The sequence below is a fragment of the Electrona antarctica genome, assembly GCF_951216825.1.
Source record: "Electrona antarctica genome assembly, chromosome: 2".
In the NCBI taxonomy this organism is placed as follows: domain Eukaryota; kingdom Metazoa; phylum Chordata; class Actinopteri; order Myctophiformes; family Myctophidae; genus Electrona; species Electrona antarctica.
This window is the reverse complement of record NC_136807.1, coordinates 24590640-24608614: the sequence shown is the minus strand read 5'-3', so window position 1 is coordinate 24608614 and position 17975 is coordinate 24590640. Positions and strand designations below refer to the sequence as shown.

General features: G+C 46.6%; 2 protein-coding genes across 7 annotated transcripts in view; both read left to right on the top strand.

Moving 5' to 3' along the window:
* The window catches only part of LOC306942510 (ankyrin repeat and SAM domain-containing protein 1A), a gene marked incomplete at its 3' end in the record, with an annotated part of 115021 nt that overhangs the window by 36986 nt on the left and 60060 nt on the right, over positions 1 to 17975 (top strand). For 5 of the 6 annotated variants that reach the window (XM_079528441.1, XM_079528443.1, XM_079528442.1 and 2 more), the window contains 8 exons: positions 4593 to 4745; positions 5078 to 5221; positions 6997 to 7072; positions 11961 to 12062; positions 12662 to 12736; positions 14321 to 14490; positions 15485 to 15547; positions 15835 to 15991. In XM_079528441.1, the coding sequence (XP_079384567.1) occupies positions 4593 to 4745; positions 5078 to 5221; positions 6997 to 7072; positions 11961 to 12062; positions 12662 to 12736; positions 14321 to 14490; positions 15485 to 15547; positions 15835 to 15991 (940 nt within the window). The remainder of the gene's footprint in view (positions 1 to 4592; positions 4746 to 5077; positions 5222 to 6996; positions 7073 to 11960; positions 12063 to 12661; positions 12737 to 14320; positions 14491 to 15484; positions 15548 to 15834; positions 15992 to 17975) is intronic. The other variant, XM_079528444.1, reaches the window with a different exon arrangement.
* On the top strand, positions 8387 to 10228 carry LOC306942917 (TBC1 domain family member 17-like; the record flags this gene model as incomplete). The annotated part of the gene is made up of 1 exon (XM_079529098.1): positions 8387 to 10228. One exon carries the CDS (start codon positions 8387 to 8389, stop codon positions 10226 to 10228), a length of 1842 nt encoding a protein of 613 aa, XP_079385224.1.

Sequence of the window (17975 nt, the reverse complement as noted above, 5' to 3'; positions counted from 1 at the left end):
CTAACATCCGTGGCCCCGGGGTGAGCACTTTATATTTGAAATCTGAACGTTTATGTACACATTTGCTCTGTAAATGTAACAGTTCCAAAACAAGCTGTGAATCATGGCTAGTATGATGTGAACATAGCACGGTACATAATTATAAGATCTACATTTACTTCAACTTTTTTCTTCCTCTGATGATAGATAAATAAATTAAAATATGAAATGTATAAATATATTAAAGGTCAGTGCCCACTGCCCAGTGTTCTCAGGGGCCCACTGTTCCAGTTACCCATAATGTAAAGGTCAGTACCCACTGCCCAGTGTTCTCAGGGGCCCACTGTTCCAGTTACCCATAATGTAAAAACGTCTGGGTTTCCGAGGCTACCCATAATGGGGTAGACAGGAGAAACTAGTGGTTTGCGTTTGTTTGACTAAGAGTTCACGTTCATATGGATCATGCAGAGTTGTTGTTATTTTGTCTCCTCCTCGCTCAAGCTGTGACCTGCTCCACTAGTCTATTCTCTCTCACTCACTCACTCACTCACACACACACACACACACGCTCACACACCCCCAGTTATCAAATTATTGGCTCAGGAACGGCCCAAAATCAAACATCTCCGTGAATTCAAGGCTTCATTGGGGCTGGAATTGATAGAAGATGAGGAATTGTTTGGGTTAACTACTCCATTAAGACTGTGTGTGTGTGTGTGTGTGTGTGTGTGTGTGTGTGTGTGTGTGTGTGTGTGTGTGTGTGTGTGTGTGTGTGTGTGTGTGTGTGTGTGTGTGTGTGTGTGTGTGTGTGTGTGTGTGACTGTGTGTGTGTGTGTGTGTGTGTGTGTGTGTGTGTGTGTGTGTGTGTGTGTGTGTGTGTGTGTGTGTGTGTGTGTGTGTGTGTGTGTGTGTGTGTGTGTGTGTGTGTGTGTGTGTGTGTTCGTGTTCGTGTTCGTGTTCGTGTTCTCTGGTCTGTAACTCTGAGAGTGTACAAACTACAAATGGAATTTGTAGTCTGTATTTGCAGATTAAACAGTGTGCTGTGATTCCACTGTGTTTGCTCTCTCATATCCAATATCATAACAACCATTCTACAGCTGCCCTATGAGCTCTGATTGACTCCACAACGCTCTCATGTACACACTACTGTAGCAGTGAGTGAACAGGGTGGCGAGTCTCTGTACTCTTTATTGGCCACTTCAATGGCTAATATGTACCAGAGTAGCTCAGCCCGAAAGCTTAGAGCAGTAGTTCACCCACGCTTGTATTTCTATCGTTTATTCATCCTGTATTGTCTTCGATAAAGGACGAATGTTGTTTGTGTAGGTTTAGGGTGAAAGAAAGAATCCAGCAAAATTAGAAAATACTTGATGAATTGAGCAGAGGCTTTCCCCCCCTGCTCCACTCCGCTTGTATGCTCTGGCGAGGGGAAAACGGAACGAATTTGTGCACTCTCAGAGTTACAGACCTGTAAGAGTCCATTTGGTTCCAATGTACACTCCCAGTTAGAGGTCCCGAGACCAGGTGTTGAGAAGACAGTGATGCAAAGCAGGCATGATCTTTGCCATAACTTTGCCATAACTTGTCTATTGATAATGATTGTGCATTATTCTGTCATTGACATTTTGTTGACATTTTGTTGTGAGTGAACTATCAGCTCAATGCAGACTGTTTTCATGCTGCCCAGTCTGCCCTCTGCTGGCTATTTGTTGTAGTGATCAATGACCTGGAGATTGTCAGGTTTATCATAATGGTCAGTATTAGTCCATGGCACAAACGCATTTCTACAGTATTTGTAAACAAAGCACTAATCTGTCCTATAGGTTAACCATTTAGGTCCTGAAGTTATGCTCCACCAAAAATAGCCAATCTATATGCTTACAACACTTGTGAGCTTATAGCTTTTCTCCATAACCCAAGTGGTAAGTTACTCTGTGGTGGACAAAGTACTCACATTATTTAGTAAAAGTACCATTACTGCAAGCCAATGTAGAAATACCCTCTTAACAGTCTGGAATTTAACATTTAGCTGAGTAAAAGTACACAAGTATTGGTATCAAAATATAAAGTACCAAAAGTAGAAAGTACTCATTATAAAGAATGCCCCAATTCAAATGTATACACATGTTTTGAAAATAGCAGATCTACAAGCTCGCCATGTGTCGCACACATTGTGAGCTTTTAGATTGGCTATTGGCCGAAATGTGGGCTGAAGTAGTTCATGTATGTTTTGTAATAATAATCAAACCAAGTAACAAGTAACTCAAGTTTTAAATATATGTAGTGGAGTATTGGAAAATTGTAAATGCTCAAGAAAAGTATAAATACCTCAACATTTTACTTAAGCACAGTACTTCAGTAAAAGTACTTAGCTAGTTTACACCAGTGGCACAATGCAGAGTTGTGGTCTCCATTGATGTCAGCAGTACAGTACAGTACAGTACAGTACAGTACAGTACAGTACAGTACAGTACAGTACAGTACAGTACAGTACAGTACAGTACAGTATAGCATTGCTGAGGTCAGCTGTACTGGTTGCTCCTTCACACATCACCACACACATACTATCTAGGGGCATTCACACTGCTGAATTCACCTCTAAAGATGTGGTGCTATTTTATCCCTGTTTTAAAGCTTAATTGATGCTCCCTTTGCATTTGCATTTTTTTCACCAAAATAATTGCTGCATTCATGGTCTGGAGAAGACAGTGTTTCTTGTACAGATGGGTAAAAGGGCAGATGTCTACAGTATGTGTATTGTGTGCACGTGCCTGGTTAGGGCAGATGTCTACAGAATGTGTATTGTGTGCACGTGCCTGGTTGTTGCCTGACAAAAATTACAAATCTATTTTTTTCCTGCATATGAACGGCCGTTCATACCGCGCACTATAATAATGACTTCAACTAAAGATTTTCCATTGTGTTTAGTAGCTGTAGTGTGAACTTGAGTGTGTCATCCACTTGACTTAGAACCATTTTAAAAACTACCGTATATCATTGTAGCTAAAATATCAGTTATATTATGAGCTAGGCTTTAGTGGTACATATTGTACAACCGATAGGCCAGGATGAACCGATATGGATCAAGTGTCCCACGTATCTCTGCTAGACAGTGTCCCCATCTGTCTGTCTCTCTGCTAGACAGTGTCCCCATCTGTCTGTCTCTCTGCCAGACAGTGTCCCCATCTGTCTGTCTCTCTGACAGTGTCCCATCTGTCTGTCTCTCTGCCAGACAGTGTCCCCATCTGTCTGTCTCTCTGCCAGACAGTGTCTCCATCTGTCTGTCTCTCTGCCAGTGTCCCCATCTGTCTGTCTCTCTGACAGTGTCCCCATCTGTCTGTCTCTCTGCCAGTGTCCCCATCTGTCTGTTTCTCTGCCAGACAGTGTCCCCATCTGTCTGTCTCTCTGCCAGTGTCCCCATCTGTCTGTCTCTCTGCCAGACAGTGTCCCCATCTGTCTGTCTCTCTGCCAGTGTCCCCATCTGTCTGTCTCTCTGCCAGACAGTGTCCCCATCTGTCTGTCTCTCTGCCAGTGTCCCCATCTGTCTGTCTCTCTGCCAGTGTCCCCATCTGTGTGTGTCTCAAGCAGTTCATCTGGTGTCATTATGCCAGCGGTACCATGATGCCAGTCTGCCCCCCCCCCCCCCCTCCCCTACCTCCCCTAGGACTCGTTATGCGCCTCACACTGAATCGGGGGCTTTTTCCCCACTACTACTCTCACTCTGCTAATGTGGTGGGCTCTTCTCTTGACACAGGCTTTACCTCACCGAGGCCTGATTTACACTTTGTGTGCAGGTAATGGCGCACCGAAAAATAGCAGATCTACAAGCTCACATCGCTAGAACTCAGATCTGCTTTTTTTTGGGTCAGCAACGGTGTAAATCAAGCCTCAGACTCCCAAGATTAATCTATTCTGTAGGGCTGGGCAATATGGACACAATCACATATCATGAATATTGATATTGTGGGGACAATATGTAATCAAATATTTTTTTTTATTAATACTTATCAGTAATGCCTGTATAATTACTAAATAATTAAAAGCAAATAATAGAACATCTAACAGTCAGGTAAGTTCAGAAGATTTCATAACTTTGCTGTAATACAGCATTTAAAACACAGTTAAACACAACTTAATTTTCATCTCGGGATATCTAAAATCCCTGATGATATTTAGCCTCGTATCACGATATTGATATCATTTCCACTGCATTGCCCAGCCCAGACCTGCCCCTTCTCGTTAAACCGGAAGAGTGCCTCAAGGCTAGACCCACTCCTTTATTTCCTTCTACACCAAATCTCTTTGGCTGGAAATAGGAGATCCACAAGCTCACGGTGTGTTGCTTTTGCGACGCATCTTGAGTGTTTAAATTGGCTCTTTTCGCCAAGATGTGGACCCCTTGGAATTGGGATGCGAGGGTTCAAGTGGTTGATGCTTAATCCCTTATGTCTGTAATACCTTATGATTATGCCTTATGTCTGTTTTCACTTCTGAGACCCCCCCCCCCCCCTCTTCTCTTGTACTCTGATGATAACGTTTTTCTTTCTTATATCCATCCTTCCATCCATCTATCCATCCATCCACCCACCCACCCACCCCTCTCCAACCACCAGAACAATGACAACGAGACCCCCCTCCACTGTGCAGCCCAATACGGCCACACGTCGGTGGTGAAGCTGCTCCTGGAGGAGCTGACGGACCCCACCATGAGGAACAACAAGTTTGAGACCCCCCTGGACCTAGCGGCGCTTTATGGGCGCCTGGAGGTAGGGACGGGGTCCATCGACCCGCTTGACCGCCATTTCAAACATCACAATTAACGTTCTGGTGGGAACATTTCCCCAAAATAGCATAAGCTGAAATATAGCATTGGGATTAAGCATTTGAACCCCTGAAGTCTGGAGAACTGGACTTCAGTTACAATTGTACATAACGACTTTTTTCATCTAGGCCTACATTACACCAAATGTAGGCCAATCTTCAAGCTCAACGCATATTATTTTCAACTATTTTTGGCTAATTGGACACTGAGGTTCAAGTGGTGAAGTGCTTAATGTATGTTTTGTACTAGTGATCTATTATAATAATAATCCTCTAGGTGGTCAAACTGCTGCTGACCGCCCACCCCAACCTACTGAGCTGCAACACCAAGAAACACACCCCCCTCCACCTGGCCTCTCGCAACGGACACCTCAACGTGGTGGAGGTGCTCCTGGACGCTGGCATGGACATCAACTATGAGGTGTGTGTGTGTGTGTGTGTGTGTGTGTGTGTGTGTGTGTGTGTGTGTGTGTGTGTGTGTGTGCGTGTGTGCGCGTGTGTGCGTGCGTGCGTGCGTGCACGCGTGCATAGAAGCTGAGCACAACATTCAGGCTTCTCAAAATCGCTTGAGATCTCAAAAAGACGTTGCAACATGCCATGAGTGACCCCAGCAAGTATAAAATCACCCGTGGAATGTCTCGATGTGTCTGTGAGCTCGCCACTTCTGTGTGTCGAGCCAAATATATCCTCCGCTTTTTAATCATGTCGTGGTGACTAGCTTAATCTCCTCTTGCAGGACTTCCTTCCTCTGGTAAAGCCACAGTATGCACGCCTATATGCCACAAACTCTTAAGCCCTCGCTTATGTGGAGGTACTTACAGTACGGTGGTCACACAAATAAATATATATATTCAATGCTATTAGAATGATTGAATGCTTAAATTGCACCTGAGTAATGGTGCTAGTATTCCTTCAGGAACGCTGCCAGAAAGTGCCGGTGTCTGGCTCTTCGTCATGCTTACAGGCAGGTCATGACAGCAGAAGGCTGGTTCTATTAAGTACTAAAGGTGCTTGTCATGAAGGGGCTGACTCATTTTCAGACTGCAGCAGTCACTGAATGCCTGAAGAATGTATATGACCGAAACCTGGAGGCTCCCTTTATTGTTCTGATGAAGGTCTAATGAACAAAATGTCGACTTAATACATGAGCAACATTTTGTCTTTCCTTTTATGCTATGGACATCACCCGGAACTTACTATTCCATTATGTAACTGCCCTGTAGAATACAGACCTCTTCCTTGAGTTGGAATATGAGTGGAATATGTATGATTCAATTATAAAGAAATAGGAGTACAACTATTAAGCGTTATGCACAGCAGAGCTTGCCTTTACTCCCCCTAGTGGTGGACCGGACGCCAGTAGCTGCTGCTACTTTGTACCAAACGGTGCTGTCCATCTGTCAAAAGCTAAATGTCCCTGTCCTGCTGTCCCCTAACCTGCTGTCCTTGATGCTGGAGTGTGTCCTGTGTCCTCCGGGCCCTCCTACGTCCTGCAGTGTTCCATTAGCACGGCTCTGTGAGCTGGAAAACCATCTCATCCACGTTGGTTTCTGAACCGAATAAATGTCCTCTTAAGAAAGTGGAGCGAGGTTGACAGACAGGGGGGTTCATATAAAACTAACCTGCAGTCTGTTTCACTACAGTTTGTGTGCTGAGAGAGGATTCACACGGATTGAACTTAATTTCAAAACAATTCTTTGCAATTTCAATAAGATGGTTAAAACGGGTAATATAACAACGGATATACAGTAACAGGTATTTTATACTAGGGTGGGGTATGCATTACCGATTTTCATTGTTCCCAACTTACATTGTTCCCAAGTAGGCCGGTGCTCGATAGGCACAGGTCTAGTGATAATAGTAGACTAGTATTTCATCATTTACTAGAGGCAGCGCCGTTTAACTATTTAGTCGACTAGCTGTGCACACAGAAATGTTCTTTTTTATTGATTGATTGAAATTGTGATTTAATTTGACAATGTTTTTAATTAAAACGACTACAGCTAAAGAGATGGCAAATGGATGAGATACAAAAAACAAAAGCCAAGGGCGTGTTAGTTACCGGTAGTTAGTTTTAAGTGGTTTGTGTGATGCTCAGTAGATGTCATCTATGGTAGACTTATGTCCTCCTGCTCCTTCCCTTTGTAATTGCTTTTGTCTCTGTTTTCTACCCTGTGTGTGCGTGCGCGTGTGCAGACGGAGAAGGGCAGTGCCCTCCATGAAGCAGCCCTGTACGGGAAGACGGATGTGGTGCAGAAACTTCTGAGTGCAGGTCAGACGCCCGTGATGTCACCATGACATAATTTACAACACATACAGCAGTGATTCTTCAACCTTTTTTAGTTCAAGGACCCCTGGTTCCATGGTGTATTAGGCCCAGGCCTAATACACCACTCCCTTAACCTGATCTCCTTGCAGTCACCCCATGTGAAAAGTGTATTTTCTTTCTTTATAATTCCTCCTTTTTTTGGCATTCAGTTGATTGGTAACTGTATTCATTATTGTAATGTGAGTGAGCTTGACTTTACATGAGGCCAAAACATCTATTGTTTTATGAAGTACCAGGAATGTGCTACACCTCCACGAATAGACCAATGTATAGCTATTCGTTCTGTCTTGAGTACCTGCAATCTATACAGGCAGACTCTTTTGTATGCTAAATGCTTAGTGATGTCGTCTGAAAATACCATGACAATCCAATGTAGTGGCTGGTCGCAGGAAGTCTGACAACCGTGCCCAAATTTGGAGTCACTTGTCATAGATTCTGTCATAGACGACTGACAGCATCGATGACGTCGGTCGTTTTCATTCATCGAGACCCAGAGCTCGATACATTTTGAGCTTATTACTATTCCTACAGAGTCTAGTGGTTCCGTGAAGGAACGCCATGTGTCGACACGGTTTATTTAATATCTGGTGCACATACGTTCTATCGTCCAATAACGTTTTCATTCAGTTGAACACAGTATCAATATCACATCAACGTGTAGTCCAAAAATATAACAACGCTTGTGACGTGTTCATTTGGACATCTGATTGGCCAATGACAATAACATCATCAATGACATCATCGAAGATGCGGCCTCTTGTGTGATTCTTAAAGCCACAACGGTGTGATAACCAAATATTTATTTATTACTGAAACAAATGATTTATTCAGTGTCACTTGATACAGTAGGTGATAATATATTTCACATTCGCCCACTCCATTCAAATTAAGAAATAAAAATAAATGTATTTCCCTTAAGAATTTATTGTTGTCTCGTCCTTTCACAGAATAATAGAAAACAATATGATATTGATAAGCAGTAGAAGTAACGCCATCCGTATCAATAAAGATTAACGTTCCTCTCTCCTACTTATGACTCCAAATTTGGGCAAGATTTCAGAGCTCCATTGACTTCTATTATACAAAATAGTTTCATTGAATATTATATGAGAGTATATATAAGATAAAAAGGAAGGTTCTTCTTGCTTTTCCTGAACGTGCATACAAAGACGTTTGTGTCGCGACACGAAGACTTGCCGAGCCACAGCGTAACAAGGTAGTTGACAGAGTGACAGATAGGAAACCAGTCAAACCACAATGGAACAAAAGGTAGATTTCCCTAAGCTGATCTTTGAGAAGGAGGGTGTTTACCTCCACACCAACCCCAAGAGGAACACCCAGGACGCCAACATCCCTGGTTCCATCCGCATCGTGGATCGGGACGGGGGCGCGGCTTTAGAGTGGAGCCCCCTAGAGGAGGACGCAGGTCCAGGTGCCCACGCTGTCTTCTACGCAACGGAAAAGTACAGAGAAGGAAGGGAGAAGGATGACGCCTTCGACCCTGGCTATGAACCGGACTGGGCGGTCATCAGCAGCACGGTGAGGACAGATCGAGAGTGTTTGCCGGTCAAAACGACCCCGGGGGAGTGGTCGTTCTCACTGCCCGTCTCCCAGCTGTACTCCCTTCGGAGGTCGCGGTTCACCATGGGGAGGAACTTCCTGGTGTTGACCAGCAGGGGGGGCCAGCCGCTCCCTGCGCTGCACTTCCACAGAGGTGGTACCAGGGAGCTGCTCAGAGCGCTGCAGCGCTACATAGTCCTGTCTCCCTCGCCGCTCGACGGGAGGGTCTTCCTTGCGTACCCCCTCGACTCGGACGCACTCTCTCGGTCGTTCGACGAGCTGCAGCTCTTTGACGACGATGGCGGAAGCTCTGATCTCGTTTCGAGGTTTATCCAAGACCCCTACACCACCACCTTTGGCGGATTCTCCAAAGTCACCAATTTCTTTCGGGGGGCCCTTCGTCCTCCCTCGTCCTCCGGCCGCTCTCGTACCTGGGCCCCCGACGTGCACTCCTCAGCCGACGATGACGACGAGCCTCGTTTTGAACTCATTGATCGCGGGGCGGCGCTCGGTCCCAGACCGGAGGTGACACGGGGGAAACCGATGGGTCAGTGGGAGGAGCTTTTGGACGCAGATGGTTGTGTGCAGAACCCGGAGCGGATTCGAGAGCGGGTGTTCCAAGGGGGCGTGGCGCCGGACCTGAGGAAGGACGTGTGGCCGTTTCTCCTGGGCTTCTATCCATGGGACAGCACCGCCAAGCAGAGGAAGGACATTCTGAGGGTCAAGACGGACGAGTACTTCCGGATGAAGGCGCAGTGGACGTCAGTCAGCGAGGAGCAGGAGGCGAGGAACTCTGTCCTCAGAGGGTACCGAAGCCTCGTTGAGAGAGACGTCAACAGGACCGACAGACACACGGCCTTCTTCTCCGGGAACAACAACCCGGCACTGACCCTCCTCCATGACGTCCTGATGACCTACTGCATGTACAACTTTGACCTTGGCTATGTGCAGGGAATGAGCGACCTCCTCGCGCCCATCCTGTCCGTCACTCAGAACGAGGTGGAGTCCTTCTGGTGCCTGGTGGGCTTCGTGGAGCTCGTGCGTGACAACTTTGAAGAGTCCCAGGAGGCCATGAAGCGGCAGCTCCTGCAGCTCAGCGCCCTGCTGAAGACCCTGGATCCGGAGCTGTGCGACTACCTGGACTCCCGGGACAGCGGACACCTGTGCTTCTGTTTCCGCTGGCTGCTGATCTGGTTCAAGAGGGAGTTCTCCTTCGAGGACGTCCTGACCCTGTGGGAGGTCCTGTGGACCCGCCTTCCCTGTGAGAACTTCCACCTGCTGGTGGCCTGCTCCATCCTGGAGTCCCAGCGGGGGGAGCTGATCGGATCGGAGCACGACGTCAACGGCATCCTGAAGCACGTCAACGAGCTGACCATGAGGCTTGACCTGCAGGCTGTGCTGTGTGGAGCCGAGGCCATCTACCTGCAGCTGCTCACCTGTAAGGAGCTGCCTGCCAAGGTGCTGGAGGTCCTGGGACTGTCTGTTCCCTCCAGCTCTGAGGAGGAGAGCCCAGAGGAGGAGGCACAGCACCAACTCTGAAGAGGAGAGCCCAGAGGAGGAGGCACAGCACCAACTCTGAAGAGGAGAGCCCAGAGGAGGAGGCACAGCACCAACTCTGAAGAGGAGAGCCCAGAGGAGGAGGCACAGCACCAACTCTGAAGAGGAGAGCCCAGAGGAGGAGGCACAGCACCAACTCTGAAGAGGAGAGCCCAGAGGAGGAGGCACAGCACCAACTCTGAAGAGGAGAGCCCAGAGGAGGAGGCACAGCACCAACTCTGAAGAGGAGAGCCCAGAGGAGGAGGCACAGCACCAACTCTGAAGAGGAGAGCCCAGAGGAGGAGGAACAGCACCAACCATCGAAAGTACCGACATTGCCTACCTGTAGATAGCGGGTGCGATAATTTACGGTTCTTTCCATATTGGTACATAACTCGAACGGCGCTGAGTCGGCTCTAGCGGACTCTGCAACGCTTGGCAAGGCGACTCGATCGGCGGTGTCTCGTTGCTCAAGTCCACCAGAGATGGCGTGCCTCCGTCGTTGTAACAGTTTTTTGCCCAACTAGTAACTACTGCTGTTCTCTTCCCACGAAACGGGCAGAGCGGTTCGCCTCGCTGGTGGACCAAAACTTTGTGACGCGCATTAGAAGATAGATGAACCGTGCGCTGACTAGTGTGTGTGTGTGTTTTTTTTTTATTATTGCTAAAACAATGGTTTGTGTAATGAACATCAAAGATGCTTTGCTACTTGCTACTTAAAAAAGTTCCAACGAGTTGAAATCCTCCCTGCTTGATGGCAGGATGGTCTGAGCATCAGCTGGGGTCATCCTTCACTGTTGTTTGGCCAGTGGTCAGGGACCTCTCCCCACAGCTGGACTGTTGTTTGGCCAGTGGTCAGGGACCTCTCCCCGCAGCTGGACTGTTGTTTGGCCAGTGGTCAGGGACCTCTCCCCACAGCTGGACTGTTGTTTGGCCAGTGGTCAGGGACCTCTCCCCACAGCTGGACTGTTGTTTGGCCAGTGGTCAGGGACCTCTCCCCACAGCTGGACTGTTGTTTGGCCAGTGGTCAGGGACCTCTCCCCACAGCTGGACTGTTGTTTGGCCAGTGGTCAGGGACCTCTCCCCGCAGCTGGACTGTTGTTTGGCCAGTGGTCAGGGACCTCTCCCCGCAGCTGGACTGTTGTTTGGCCAGTGGTCAGGGACCTCTCCCCGCAGCTGGACTGTTGTTTGGCCAGTGGTCAGGGACCTCTCCCCGCAGCTGGACTGTTGTTTGGCCAGTGGTCAGGGACCTCTCCCCGCAGCTGGACTGTTGTTTGGCCAGTGGTCAGGGACCTCTCCCCACAGCTGGACTGTTGTTTGGCCAGTGGTCAGGGACCTCTCCCCACAGCTGGACTGTTGTTTGGCCAGTGGTCAGGGACCTCTCCCCACAGCTGGACTGTTGTTTGGCCAGTGGTCAGGGACCTCTCCCCGCAGCTGGACTGTTGTTTGGCCAGTGGTCAGGGACCTCTCCCCGCAGCTGGACTCGTGCCCGCCCACAAAGATTTAAATTCTGGCTTCGCTGGTCTGGGGACCACCAGGTGTCCAAATGGACCTTTTAAAGGCCGGTTACTCTCAGAGTTAAATGAACCCTGAGGACTGGGGTCCCAGAGATTAAAATGTGTCAAACTGGGGAGCCGTGGTCTAATGCATAGCCGACTGGAGGTCATTGAAACGAGATAAAGGTTGAGATGAGGTTGTGTCGTTGCCGTCATGCTGTTCTTTCCTCCCCCACCAGGTGTGGATGTGAACATGTTGGATTACAAAGGGCTGACAGCGCTGGACACTGTCAAAGACATGCCATCCCAAAAGAGCAGGCAGATAGCTGGTCTGATCCAAGGTACAACCCCACACACACACACACACACACACACACACACACACACACACACACACACACACACACACACACACACACACACGACACACAGTGAGCTTGTAGTTGTGCTATTTCCGGTGTGCATCACCGACTACACAGCTAAGTGTACATCATCGGCTATAACTCTAACCCCTAACTAAACCTGACCTCTAGGGTGTCTAATACTGAACCTGAATCTTCGAGTAGTTGTAAGTCCTTTCAAAAAATCTCTTGTAAGGACTAAACTTGTACTCATAAAGTCCATTTGTCAAATGTCACTATACCGGTGGAGACATTTGGCCTGCACAAGTAGGCTACAGTGTGCACACTCTTGCGTGCACACACACACACACACACACACACACACACACACACACACACACACACACACACACACACACACACACACACACACACACACACACACACACACACACACACACACACACACACACACACACACACACACACACACACACACAGTTGAGAGTAGCGATAACTGTTATCTGCACTTCTTGACTTGAGATATGATCTGGTGTTTGGCTGTGTGTGTGTGTGTGTGTCTTGTGTGTGTGTGACAGGAAAGCCTCCTGACATGGACCTGCCCCCTCCACCCCTCCCCCCACCCCAGGAGAGTCCCAGCCCACGTAAAAAAGGTAAAAACATTACCATGTGACCCACAGACTGTAATAACCATAAAAGGTAATCAATGTACCACATGACCACAAGTGGTGGGCTGTAACTAATAGTCCAGCAGGCATTCCGGACAGAGCATGTTGTACATATAATGCAGTGCATCGATACAGTTGTGCTGTTATATACTGTATCTGTATAGTTGTGATAATCCCTGGTTCACACATAACCCATTTTGACCTGAGATCAGATTCTAAAAATGTCTTCTACATTCAGACAGTTTTCTGAAAAAGCTATGTTTCTATGTCAGTCGTTCTTCGATTTTTCAAAAATAGCAGATCTACAAGCTCGTAGTGCGCCACTCGGTGGCGCGCTATGAGCTTGTAGATCTGCTATTTTTCAATAACTAAAGCAAAACATGATGCTAACACCAAAAGGGGTTCCCGCCCAAAATGGGATAAACAAGACACTTCCAAGTGTCTTATTATGAAATGTCTCAATAGAAGGGCAGGGAGACCACCTCCACCTCAGGGTCTAATGTTTTTGTTTTTTATGGATTCGGTCCAATCTACTTGCCCCATCTACATTTCTACTTGCCCTGCTTAGGGCCAATGGTGGAAAAAGTAATAACTAGAAAAAGTGCCCTTCTGGGCACAGGTCTCCACCAGGAGGATAGGACTGTGTGAGATGTTTGGCAAAATGTTTAGGAGTAATATAAATAAGTAATATGTTTGCCTTTGATGGCAATTGGATGATTTGAGGCATTTTGTTCCAAAAATGTGTTTTGCAAAACTCAACCTGTTGGTGGCGCTATAACAGGCCAATGTGAAAAGGGTGGGATATATTCCTCAGCCTAGTAAGAAAATGTGTGAAAGATTTGACGTAAATTGCATGCTGCGTTCATGATTTGAGGCTTTTGTTCAAAACGGGGCAATCTTGCAAACTGTGAAAGCCAATTATAGCCAATTAGGATGGAATATGAAATATCGGACAGATCCGACTTGAGCACATGACCATAGAGATACTGTGTAACGATTTTTGGACAGAATCTGGAGGAGTAATATCCAAAAATGTGTTTTACAAAATTCGGCCTCCTGGAGGCGCTATAAAAGGCAGATGTGGAAAATGCAGGTCAAAGGTTTGTCCTTGGCCTCTAGGGAGTGTGCATGCAACGTTTCATGCAGATCGGTGCAGTTTTAGGTAAACAATGTGAAAAGCTGCCTCATGGTGGCGCTATAACAGGCCGTTGTGGAAAATGCGGGGCAGAGGTTCATCGTTGGCATCCAGGGAGTGTGTGTGCAAAGTTTGGCATCGACCGGGTTAACGGTGCCGGAGATTAGCTGGTAACGGACGGACGGAAGGACGGATGGACGGACACACACACACACGGACGGAGTGCAAAACATACTCTCTCCCCATGCCTTCGGCCTGGACACGGACGGAGTGCAAAACATACTCTCTCCCCATGCCTTCGGCCTGGTGGAGACAATAAAGTATCAATACTGCAATTTAGAAATACTCTGGGTCCCCAGTTCACATTTGATTCTTCTTGGTGATCACGCCCTAAGAAGGTTGTGAACAAACTGTCTCAATGTATGTATGTGCAGGTGACATGGAGAGGGTGAGTGAGCTGATCTCTGGACTGGCCCCAGGCCCCGAGGAGGAGAGCCCCTATGAGGCCCTGTTTGAAGCCACGTCCTGCCAGTCTCTGGACAGTCTGGCCAGTGGGAAGTCTTCTGACCGAGACAGTGGACGACCGGACAGTGAAGCTGGGAAGGTCAGTTGCTTATGTAACCCATTAAGTCCAGGAAAGCACCCATGACATTTTAGATTTGAACCACTTTTAACCATTATTTTATACTTTAGCTGTTCAAAAATTGTGCAAATCTTAGATTCTTTTTACAGTTTACAGTAACTCAAATATTTGACTTCTGGTGATCCCTGGAATATAATATTTTGAGTTGGGGGTCGACGGCCAAATACATAATGTTGGGGGTCCTTGCCATGATATAGCAGGGGGGGGGGAATCTGGCTCAGGGCCACGCCCAATACATATACAGTATGTTTTCAGAAACGTGTTTGGTTTGACTTGGCAATGTATGTATTAAAACCGACCTATTCTATACCTGTAGCCCTACTTATAGTGTGCTACTAATTATAATCCAAATATTAACTTATAACCGTGCCAAATCGTCTACCACTCTACCTGAAAACCTATACAGCAAGTGTTTCCGTCCCCATTATTTCGGTAGCCCCAAAATCCCGTTTTTGGGGGGGGGGGGGGGGGAATCAAGATTTGTTTTTATTTTATTTTTCATTCAACTTGTTGATGGAAACCCAGTGACACACTTGGAGGGAGCCTTTAGAATGGTTGCATTCTGTCAGCACCCACTAGAGGGCGATGGTGTCCTCTGTGTCACAGTCCTCATCTGCTCCACTGAGCAGGATTTAACCATTTTCACCCTGTTGTCCCTGTTTTGTGGAAACATGGAATCATAGGCAAAATAATTCCACCCCCAAAAATTGGCAAAACATTGCAATGCTTTGTTGGTGCAGAGTAAAGTACTTGCCCACATCCACAGAGTTGAGGGGTTTGAATCCCCCGCTGTGCGTCTGTCTTGCAGAACACTGAATTCAAACCTCGTACGGCCAATAGCGGAAAGGCTCCAGTGACCGTTAACAGTCACTAATTGTGTAATATTGTGTCAAATAAAAATGAAATAAATATGATATTAATGATCTATCCTACTGTATATGTCCTGATTTCACAGAGAGAGCGCCTGGGTCACCCCTCCCATCCTGGTACAGGTCACGATGAAGAGGTCAGCTCAGAGGTGAGAGGTCATGATGCCACTCATGATGGTTATGTCTCCAATGCTCTACAATCGCATGCTGTCTTCCCCTTTTGCTGAATGTGGGATCATTTGTACAACTACTATACACTTGACGCACTACCGGATCCCTACCATTAGAGGGTGTAGTGGAGTTGGGACATAGAGCCAAGATGACTCATTCAACCCTTTTCCTCTTTCTACTCCCTCATGTATCCCCCTCTACTCCCCTCCCCGTCTACTCCCCTCCCCTTCTACTCCCCTCCCCTTCTACTCCCCTCCCCCGCCAGGTTCTGTATACTAACAGCTGCATTGATGAGCGAGGGGAGCCAGCTGAGGAAGAGGAGGAGGAAGACCACACGTACGAGCTGCTGCTCTCTGCCCACACCCAGACCAAAGTACCGTCATCATCGTTGTCATCCAGCCATGAGTCCAAGAACCACAAAGGTACCATGTTATGTACAGCACTTTACTTACCCAACTCACTGCTAGGAAATGGACTGCATCCTTTAACTCAATAAAGTTTATTAAAACTGGCATAAGGGGCCTCGCCCACATATGGGCGTATACTGAAGACATCAGGGACCTCAATATTAGCCTGGAAACCAGACAAATCTGACAGAAAGAAAGAAACACACACACACACACTCGTGTGAAGTGAGGGGCGCCTGGTATTGTCTATTTAAAGTGCTCTAAACAAACATTACAAAAGTCCATAGACTGGTCTGGCCCCGCTCGGTTGGAACTTGTGATTGGATGTTGCTGTCCTCTAAGGTGTGGGGAACCAATATACCAGTATGCCCAGTATGCAAATGTAGGGAAGGTTTATCACGAGAGGCATTTTTTATGCAGGTTCCAAACAGAGATTCCAGGCTAACATCTATGCTGTGATATTCCAGGCTATCTCCATATATGGGCATAAAAGGGACAAGGACAGACAGATACAGAGATCTCCATAATTGGGCATATCAGTCGGCTCGGCGGTGCAACATAGGTGTAAGTGCCGCAGCGCGTATCTGCCCAAACCTCAGTCTAGGTTATAATATCATTATAATATAATTCATAGGTGTAAGTGCCGCGGCGCGTATCTGCCCAAACCTCAGTCTAGGTTATAATATCATTATAATATCATTATAATATCATTATAATATCATTATAATATCATTCATAGGTGTAAGTGCCGCGGCGCGTATCTGCCCAAACCTCAGTCTAGGTTATAATATTTCCAATCATTCAAATCGTTTGGCAATGTGTGTCACAGTCATTGTTTTGCAATTGAGAGTTACAGAGCCGTGAGGGTCCATTTGGTTACAAACTATAATTTAGGTAGGGGATCTGGATCCCCCTCAAAGTTCCCTGAGAGAGCCAGTGCTCTAATAGGATGTTCCAGTCGTGAGCATCTCTAGCTGTATGTATTGCAGACAGGCCCTTAACCAGATGACACTGCGTGCTATTGGATACTTAACTATGGTGGGTGAATGACACTTGCGTGCTATTGGATACTTAACCATGGCGGGTGAATGACACTGCGTGCTATTGGATTAGAGAGGATTAAATTAGCAGACCATTAGATCCCTGACTGTTGATGTAAAGCCATTATAAATGATGCCTGGCTGAAGGGTTGGGGGTTTAATCACTGATGTAAGCATTGCTCCGGCTTTTATAGAAGCTATGGAGGATGAGCTTTAAAAATAGAGACGTCCACATATATATATAAATCTTTTGAAATATATATTTTTAAATCTAGGGAATTACATTTTTATTTGGTCTTGATCCACAAATGGGACCGACCTACTGTTTGGGAACCAGTCGTCCCCTACTCAAGTAAAATATAGCCAAATTCCCCCCTTGGGCTGAGTGGTAGACGAGTGGTTTCCCACATGGGGTACATTTTCAATCCCGGGTGGTATACGGTTGCCTCTCTGTCGGGAAGAGGACATAAAAAATAACGGAGGTTGGCTTTGTTCTTCATTGCCTGGGCCATCATTAATGTTTAATGATGAACATGGAAAAGGACATGAGTATATTAATCTAAATTCATATCATCATGTATAATTTATAACTTCCCCATTAGCTTAGCATAATGTCTGTCCTGACAATCATAACGCTGTCTGATGATGATGACACCATGATTAATTGACCAACTGAGAGGGAAGATGTGGTCATTAACCAGTAACCATTGAAATGCACATTTCAATGAACACTTAGGTTGAGAGGGAAGATGTGCTCGTTAACCACTTAAACCCCATAACGTCACAGTCGGGTCGAAACCTTGTATGTTCAAAGCAGTTTTTTTTTTGTAATCTCGCATCGAGAGGTGTTGCATGCTTGTAGATCTGCTATTTTCTCTATTTTTGTGCAACACTCTTTTGTAATGTAGTTACATCTGAAACCTGGATATACTATGTTTCTGCTCGGCGGCAACATCAAA